At 46.2% G+C, this 10218-nt stretch overlaps 1 protein-coding gene across 1 annotated transcript; it reads left to right on the top strand.

Annotated features, from left to right (window-relative positions):
• The first annotated feature begins 1365 nt into the window (after positions 1-1365).
• On the top strand, positions 1366-3257 carry LOC123093211 (3-ketoacyl-CoA synthase 6). The gene has a single exon (XM_044515125.1). The coding sequence runs from the start codon at positions 1633-1635 to the stop codon at positions 3070-3072; it is 1440 nt and encodes a 479-aa protein (XP_044371060.1). The 5' UTR covers positions 1366-1632; the 3' UTR covers positions 3073-3257.
• The last annotated feature ends 6961 nt before the right edge of the window (positions 3258-10218 follow it).

Consider the following 10218-nt stretch of genomic DNA (forward strand, 5'->3'; position numbering starts at 1 on the left):
TTCTAAAACGAGTGGATTTTTTTATGGAACTTATTTCAATGTCTTTGTCAAGTTTGCATATTCCGCTGTGTGAAAAGATGTGAAACTGGTTATTTTAAAATGTGAAACTTATATTTGTCAACATGTAAAAGTTATTTCACTCAACTTATTTAAATTTCAGGAAAATCAGTATTTGGAACTAGTTATTTCAAACATGTGAAACTTATTATTTGAAAACTTTTTTTACAATGAGTGAAATATGCTTTATGAAGTGAGTGAAATTGTTTTTGGAAATAATTGAAATATGTTTTTTGAAATAATTGAAATTAGTAAATCGAATTGACTGAAATCAGTTTTTTTGCCAAACATGTGAAATCTGTTTCGTAAATTGAAATACGTTTTTTAAATGAGTGAAATTATATTCTAAAATAAGGAAAATGAGTTTTATGCAACAATTTAAGTTTTCGATATAAGTGAAATTTATGTTTTGAATTGAGTGAAATCTGTTTTTTGGAACCATTGAAATTAGAACTAGTTCAAGTGTATCCAGAATTGATCTGGTTCTGAAGATCTTCTCGCTATGAATTCAAATATATACTCCCTCCGTTCCAAAATGTAAGTCTTTGTAGAGATTCCACTACAAACCGCATACGGATGTATATAGATGCATTTTAAGTTTAGATTCATTCCTTTTGTTCCATATGTAGTCCACCTAGTAGAATCTCTACAAAGACTTATATTTAGGAACGGAGGGAGTAAAGAGTATCAAAAATTGAAGTTTTGGTTCAAAAAATATTTATCATCCAAATTTCCACAATGAAATTAAATGGAAGTCTTTTGATTGTGGGGGGGGGGGGGGGGGGGGGGTATTTTAGCATATGCATGCACGCAGTCTTCTCTCAATCCTTTCATAAAGCTGACAAGGAGAAGCCCACATGTATTTCAATTCATCTCTCTGATACACAAAACAAGGGCCCAAATCACTCCAATGGTGGATGCTCCATTGGTGCTACCGGTAGAAAAACTTTTTCGACCGCGTCTTTGCCTCTGATGGCCATTGCCGTCCTATCTAATGTGGTGTTCTAATCATTAGATCAATATCCTACTCCCTCCGACCGGAAATACTTGTCATCAAAATGAATAAAAGGGGATGTATCTAGATGTATTTTAGTTCTAGATACATCCCTTTTTGTCTAATTTGATGACAAGTTTTTTCGGACGGAAGGAGTATTTCTGTTAAGGCTTAAGACAAGTTATCCTAACACTTCAAAACATGATTAACTAACAAGCTATCCAAACTCTTAACAACCTCTAGTCACGTTGGTTACATGTCGCCTTCGCGAGGACCTGTGTCTTAAAGGGTTTGTGTAGGCCCGTAGCTAGGAAAATATATCGGCGAATGAGTTTGTTAGGGTTGAGTTTTTTTTTTCTGGAAAGGTTGTTAGAGTTGAGCTAGACCCGTTCCATGCCGCGCATCAACAGCTTTTCTGTATAGGAGCAGCACTGAGCCAATCGATACCCTTGAAAAATCAAGCTGCCCACGTATGAAATGTAGTGATTGCGCGGCGGATTGATGATGATATGACCTGCGCGTACTGTGCTAGCGCTCGCTTGGCACTATAATTGGCACTAACAAACGCACCAAAAATATCCATGCTTTACACTACACTCGCCGAGTTGGCTATACGATCGAGCAGCATGAACCCGTCCATCGTCACCGTCGCCGCCGCCCTCGTCGCCATGGTGCGGGTCGGGCCGGAGGAGCTGGCCAGCCGGCTCTCCGAGGTCCGGCCGGTGCACCTCTTCTTGGCCTGCTTCCTTCCGGCCGCGGCGACCGTCGTGTACCTCATGCTGCGTCCCCGCGCGGTGTACCTCGTCGACTACGCTGGCTTCCGCACCCCGCACACCTGCCGCATCCCCTTCGCCAGCTTCCTGGAGCACGCCAAGCTGGTGCCCCAGCTAAACGAGCGCAGCATCCGGTTCATGACGCGGCTGCTGGAGCGCTCCGGGCTCGGGGAGGAGACCTGCCTGCCGCCGGCGCACCACTACATCGGCACGCACAAGTACTGCACCGTCGACGCCGCCCGCGCCGAGTTCGAGCTCGTCGCCTTCTCGGCCATCGACGACCTGCTCGCCAAGACCGGCATCGCCCCCGAGGCCATCGACATACTCATCGTCAACTGCAGCCTGTTCTGCCCCACGCCGTCCCTGGTCGACATGATCGTGAACAAGTACAAGCTGCGGAGCGACATCCGCAGCATGCACCTCTCCGGCATGGGGTGCAGCGCGGGGCTCACCGCCGTGGGGCTCGCGAGGAACCTGCTGCAGGTGGCCCCCCACAGCGCGCACGCGCTCGTGGTCTCCACGGAGACCATCACGCCCAACTACTACCTCGGCACCGAGCGCGCAATGCTCCTGCCCAACTGCCTCTTCCGCATCGGCGGGGCGGCCGCGCTGCTGTCGACGTCCCCGGCGAAGGCCCGGTTCCGCCTGAAGCACCTCATCCGCACGCTCACCGGCGCACAGGACAACGCGTACCGGTGCGTGTTCCAGGAGGAGGACGGGGAGGGTCACCGGGGGATCAACCTCAGCAAGGACCTGATGAACATCGCCGGCGACGCGCTCAAGGCCAACATCACCGCGATGGGGCCGCTCGTCCTGCCGGCCAGCGAGCAGCTCAAGTTCGCCTTCTCCTTCGTCGCGCGGAAGGTGATCAACAGGCGGGTGAAGCCGTACATCCCCGACTTCCGCACGGCGTTCGAGCATTTCTGCATCCACGCCGGCGGGCGCGCAATCATCGACGAGCTGCAGAAGAACCTCGGGTTGTCCGACGAGCAGGTGGAGGCGTCGCGGATGACGCTGCACAAGTTTGGGAACACGTCGAGCAGCTCGCTGTGGTACGAGCTGGGGTACATCGAGGCCAAGGGCCGCATGCGCAAGGGCGACCGCGTGTGGATGATCGGCTTCGGGTCCGGGTTCAAGTGCAACGGCGCGGCGTGGGAGTGCATCCAGCCCGCGCGCAACACCGATGGGCCGTGGGCGACGTCCATCCACAGATACCCGGTGGACATTCCCGACGTGCTCAGCCATTAACCCACCACCGTTGGCCATCGAGAGGATTACAGTTCGTCATGCTCGTGTTTCCTCAAGTAATCTGTTTACTCCATTAACCGTTTGCAGCCCGAAGGATTACTATTCATCATGTTCACGTTGTGTCAAATAATATACAGCATGCTATTGCTCTTTGAAAAAAAATGACTTATTAATGTTTCTGTTTAGTATTTTGTTCAATGAACAATGCTTTAATATTTATTGTCAAGTACTACTAACTTGTTTGTAAAAATAATAATTTCATAGTTGTATTGGTTATTAGCTTAAAACTAATCTCATTCGATAAACAATAATGATCCACCTACGAAACTGTTACGAATAACCTACGTAACGTTCCTTCTAATCCTCTCGCCCCCCCCCCCCCTGATTTCAACGGGGGTGGGTCCCTCCTTCCCTCCAATCTCCAATGAAAAAACGCCAACTGGGCAATCCCTTCATAAACCTACGTAACTTTGCGTGGATGTAGCATTGCTCTTCAATAAATATCGCAGGACGCACATATGAATGTACACTAGCTACGTATTGGTTGATGGGCACATGACATCATTAAACTGATAACAGTACAAATGCATGCTAGAACACTCGGGGTTGGGTCGACATGGTTTGAGACCCCGCGAGAACGATCTATTCCTACATGCCATTGCCATCAATTGATCCCATCAATTGAGCCCCGTGAAAACAATCTATTACATTATTGTTCGTCTCTATAATTGCCTAATTAGATGTCACGAAATGCTACTCTTGTAGTACTAAAAAATTATAAATGTGTTTTTGGCTATCTTGTGAAGCATCATGCGCGTCATGGTCGATGAATATAGAGACTTGCCCCTACATGATTGTGGAAGAGAAGTTTTGACCTCTCGGGTAGTCGGATTATGAAAAATAAATGGTCATGCTACTCACGGTTTTTTAGTTTACGTAGAAGGGATCTCAAGCCGCATGGAGAAATGGTGGTCAAACTATAAATAGACAAGAATGACATGCACTCATAGTTTGAGTTCGACCCATATTAGGAGACAAATAGGATGCAAGTACTGCTAATATTCATTCAATTTAGTCTGCATATATTATCACACACCTTGCAAAAAGCCACCACAAACTAGTAATCGGGTTAGAGCATTTACAGTCGGACTTGGCAAATCTGACCCCTCAAACGCATGTATCCATATTAAATCACATCGTTCACATCTGTGTATCTCATATCCGAACGCCTGTATTCATATTAAATCATGCAACGTCAATCAACTACGTAGATCAAGTGACCAGACATAGAATCAGACATAGGACAACACAATAGTTCACCAAAAGATCATGAACAGCTGTTGGCTGTTCATAGGTCCACCAAAGTTCACATAAACGACAGAAAAATTTATACTACATCTAAAACTTGAAATGAAATTGAACTTCACCACTTCCGGGCCGGCACTTTCCCCCTTCTGGCCGCCGGCGTAGCTGTAGCCGTTGGCAGCTCGTGGAGGATCATCCGATTCGTCAGGCGAGGAGCCGTCGTCGTCGGACGAGGAGGAGGAGACGATGACGATGCCCTTGAGGCGCTAGACGACCCGGTCCTGCTGGCGCTTGAGTTTGGCCAGCCGAGCCGCCGCCTCCGCCTTCTGCTTCGCCTAACTCAAGGACATGGGCCTGGAGCAGAGAGTGAAGCAGAGAAAATGACACAACTAAACCCACAAAGCTTAAAACTAGAGGAGCGGACCGAATCAACAGGACGTCAAACATTTCCAAATCCAACACCCAATTGAAATTCTGATTAACCTCTAACGCAAAAACTCATTATATAGAAACACCTATATTTAGCGAGAGGGACGATAGAATTATGGTCCTAAGTTTGGAAGCTATATCTAGCCACCACACCTCTAGCTACCTCGCCCAAACCACAGCTCAACATTCTTCGTTTATAATTAATTCAGTGGTTCTTGCATATGAGGTCCAATTTTACTCTATTTTTACCACGTTTCCAGCGCCGGAATTCTAGTTACCTGAACTAGAAAAAAGAACTATTTAATTGACCTATATGTACGTAAGGAAGGGTTAATACGAACTAGTAGTTGCTCAACATGGTGCATGCCAATATGCAAGTTCGTCGGCGTGTTTGTTGTTGCAAAAGGCATGAATGATTGCTTACATACAAGCTGAGCGTGATCCCTGTCCGTCTCACTCGTTGCTCGACATGGACATTGCCGAAAATAATAACTACCTTCGCTCTCGTCCTAATGAACGTTCAAAACTTTCATAATGGAATGCAGTACACCTAGGCCAATTTGGAGCCTGTAGCCTATATGTCACACACACGGGAATTAGGTTGCGGTTTACGGTTGGAAGTCGGAGACCTTCAAGGCCGTCAAGCCCTTGATTAATTGGCCGTGCGTAGCCGCCGGGTGCCGGTGGTTGTCCCGTACAGGACACCAGCTGCCGGACAGTGCCCCTGGGCTTATCAACCTTACATGCCCATGTGGCAAGCCACTCTCACTGTGATCAATGCCTTGACGACGGACGTGGCAAAGATGTCGTTGACGTACGTCAAATGATTTGCTAGCCGGGCAATCAAGCGCTATTCCCGGCCGCATCACGTACCGACTCAAATGACATTAATGCACAAGTTGGCGAGTGAAGGCAACACCACCTTTAGCCATCTTTGCTTTATGTTTATATATATTAGCACAAATGCTTGTGCATTTCAACGGGAGAAAATACCAGTTTTTATGAATCACGATTTGCCAGGTCAAGGAACTATGTCAAGGGACAACGGTCGCTTATGACAAGAAAAGATGCATAATTTGAGGATCACCACCTAGAGCTTAGGACATGGTGTATGATTCGAAGTAAATTGATCTGACTGATAATATTTTTTCTAGGAAAAACTTTCGATCTATTTATCAAATATCATGACGATATAAAGAGCATTCGAAGTATCAAAAACTACATCTATGTTGTGCATTAAAACATGATAAAAATTAATCGTACTCCAACACTTCTAATCCAATTATCATTGTTTCTAAAAGAAGTATAGTCAAATGCCCCTAGCATATGATGAAAAATTGTTCTTTCAAGCCGACCATCTTTACAAAACATATAACGAAATTACATATTTTTTCTGGGGGGAAATATATGTATTGTTCAACTTGCGGCCCATGCTTCGCTAATGAGTAACACCATAATGCTTTTGAAAAAAAAAACCCAGAAAACCAGCTTACAGTAGAGTATTTTAATGCGCAACGTGCATGTTATAACACCCCAAGGTCCGGCTCTCTCCCAATATTATGCCCTTTTCAAATCTTCCTTATTATGCCCAACGTGCATGTTGAGGCAGGCTTGCACTGCTTTCCTTTTTTTTAGCATCAGTACAGACGCAATGAAAGATCGTGGATGTCGCCTAGAGGGGGTGAATAGGCGTTTTAAAATAATTACGGTTTAGGCTTGAATAAATGCGGAATAATCCTAGCGGTTAATTTGTCAAGCACAAAACCTACAACAACTAGGCTCACCTATGTGCACCAACAACTTATGCTAAGCAACATAAACTACTAGGTGATAGCAAGATATATGACAAGAAACAATATGGCTATCACAAAGTAAAGTGCATAAGTAAAGGGCTCGGGTAAGAGATAACCGAAGCACGCGGAGACGACGATGTATCCCGAAGTTCACACCCTTGCGGATGCTAATCTCCGTTTGGAGCGGTGTGGAGGCACAATGCTCCCCAAGAAGCCACTAGGGCCACCGTAATCTCCTCACGCCCTCGCACAATGCAAGATGCCGTGAATCCACTAAGGGGCCCTTGAGGGCGGTCACCGAACCCGTACAAATGGCAACCCTTGGGGGCAGTCACCGAACCCGTACACTTTGGCAACCCTTGGGGCGGTCACCGGTACCCGTCAAATTGCTCGGGGCGATCTCCACAACCTAATTGGAGACCCCGACGCTTGCCCGGAGCTTTACACCATAATGATTGAGCTCCGAACACCACCAACCGTCTAGGGCGCCCAAGCACCCAAGAGGAACAAGCTCAAAGGTACCAAGCACCCAAGAGTATAAGCTTCTCAACTTGTAACTTCCACGTATCACCGTGGAGAACTCAAATCGATGCACCAAATGCAATGGCAAGGGCACACGGAGTGTTCAAGTCCTTCTCTCTCAAATCCCACCGAAGCAACTAATGCTAGGGAGGAAAATGAGAGGAAGAACAAGAAGGAGAACACCAAGAACTCCAAGATCAAGATCCAAGGGGTTCCCCTCACATAGAGGAGAAAGTGATTGGTGGAAATGTGGATCTAGATCTCCTCTCTTTTTTCCCTCAAAAACTAGCAAGAATCCATGAAGGGATTGAGAGTTAGCGAGCTTGAAGAAGGTCAACAATGGGGGAAGAACACGAGCTCTCAGGATGAGGTTCATTGGGGAAAAAGACCCCCTTTTATAGAAGGGGGAAAATCCAACCGTTATGTGCTCAGCCCGCACACGAGCGGTACTACCGCTCCATGAGCAGTACTACCGCTCGGGTGGAAGAAGCAGGGAAAAGGAGCAGCAAAACATGAACCTTGGGGCGGTAGTACTGCTTATAAGCGGTACTACCGCTCACCCCAGCAGTACTACCGCTGGAGGAGCAGAACACGGGTCCAAAAGAGGCAGGGCAGAGCAGAGTATGGCGGCAGTAATGCAGTAGCGGTACTACTGCCCGACCAGAGCGGTTCTACCGCTTATAGGCGGTACTACCGCCCAATCGGGGCGGTACTACCGCTTATAGGCGGAACTGTCATGCCTTACTGTCGTGCAACTACTGCTAAACCCGACACGAAAAGAGCAAGACCCAAAATCGAGGCGGTAGTAGAGCGGTACTGGAGCGGTACTAGCGCTTGGCACTACAAGCGGTACTACCGCTACCATCGCGGTACTACCGCAAGGAGAAAACAGAACTGCCATAACTTCTTCATATGAGCTCCGAATTGAGCAAACTCAAGCTTGTTGGATACAAGACAACGAGTAGCATCAAAAACATCAAAAACCGGCAGAGGAGTGAACACTCCATCAGAGAAGAACCGGCAGAACCTCCAACATCAAAAACATCATAGAAGATGCATGTGAACTCCGTTTTCGATGAACTCGAGCTTGTCATCAAGATGACCATAAGCTCCAAATCTCACAAGGAGAAGAACCAAAGAAGAACCAATAAAGATGATGCAAGGATGTAATGGTTTGAGCTCTCTACGAACAATAAGCTCCAAATCTCACAAGGAGAAGAACCAAAGAAGAACCAATAAAGATGATGCAAGGATGCAATGGTTTGAGCTCTCTACGAACGATACGATCAAGCAACTCATCGAGAGCCCCCCTTGATAGTACGACAATCGATCCTAAAACCCGGTCTCCCAACTACGACCATGAGACCGGTAAAATAGAAAACCTATCAAGGGCAAACCTTTGCCTTGCACAAAGTCCACTTGAGCTAGATGATGACGATCTTGACTCCCTCAAGTTGGACCACCTTTCTTGATTGTGTTGGCACGATGAAGACTAGATGATTGCTCCCCCATACTCCACTGTGGGTGAGCCTCTCTTCGCACATCTTCACAAGTCCATTGTCACCACAATGGACGGCAAGCTTCAAGCATTTGATCTCTTCGTGATGCTTCACTTGAACTTGCACACCACAACCTAACCCCACAAAGAACTCTCACGAAGATCATGGGTTAGTACACACAGCATAATTGACAGTGCTTACCATACCATGGGATCGCTTAATCCCTCTCGGTACATATTCTATGCTTTGTGTGTTGATCAACTTGATTCACTCTTTGACTTAGTCTTGATCAACCTTGAATCTTTCCAACTCTCTTCATTTGGATGATGTCTTGAAGGTAAACATGAATGATCACACAATCTTCTTCTTCAAGACATGCTTGCAATAAGCTCAACACTCACATGACCAATCTTTGGATAATTCCTTAATAGCACCTTGGTCAACTCATAAACTCCTTGAAACCAACACATGGACTTCAAGAGAAGCCTATAGACAGATCCTTCAAATATAACTCAAGACAACCATTAGTCCATAGAGATTGTCATCAATTACCAAAACCAAACATGGGGGCACCGCAAGTTCTTTCACACAAGCGCTCATATACACACGCATACACTCACCCCTATGAACGTACACATACACTCTACCCCTATGAGCACCTCCGAGAGACTGAGCCGGCATATCATCTTGAGATTTACGCGTCGACGGGAACGTCTCGTCCCACTGAAAGCACATTACCAGAAGCCCTGAAATAAATCCAGGAATAATGCGAGCACCAGGATTTGAACCCTGGTGGGTTGGGGATACCACTGTCGACCTAACCATCTCAACCACAGGTTGGTTCACCACTGCTTTCCTTATTATGTCTAAATTTCCTTATTATCCTTCCTTCTTTATTTCTCTTGCTGCACACGTGTGACGCCCGGGTAATCAAGCTACAGTAACCCTCTGGTAATGATGCCACGTCACCTCGATTATTGTTGATAATCTTGCGTTAGTTCAGAACCGATCCAAATTCATTAACTGAATTAAAGTCAAAACAATTAAAGTTTTCAAAAGTCAAAACTAAATTGTTCCTCATGTGTCAAATGACCCTTAATAAATGTTGGTGAAGAAATCATCTTTTAATAAAACACTTAAATGCACTAAATAAACTAAAACAATGATAAAACAATTATCTAAAATGCTTTTAAATAATAAGCAAATGAAAAATACTTTATTTAAGGTGCCAAAATATTTGGGGATGTGACTTAATTAATACCACCAAATTAGTTGTCGCTTTTAAATTTTATAAAACTAAAATAAAAGAAAACAGAAAAGAATTAGAATAAAAAAACAAACAGAAAAAGAAAAGAAAACACCCTCGGCCCAACTGGGCCTTGGCCCAGCCGGCCGGCCCACGCCACTGGCCTACTTAGGCCCCCACGCACTCCCTTATTCCCCTGGGCAACCAAACCCTAACCACCCACACCCCCACTCGCTCTCTTCCCCTTCCCCCAATCCAGTTCGGGATCTGGATCGAGCCGACGCCCCCCCACCCCGCGACGCCAGCGCCCCGTCCCCATCGCCAAGCACCCCGTGCCCGGCCCCCTCGCCGC

Source organism: Triticum aestivum, chromosome 4B, assembly GCF_018294505.1.
Source record: "Triticum aestivum cultivar Chinese Spring chromosome 4B, IWGSC CS RefSeq v2.1, whole genome shotgun sequence".
Taxonomy (NCBI): Eukaryota; Viridiplantae; Streptophyta; class Magnoliopsida; order Poales; family Poaceae; genus Triticum; species Triticum aestivum.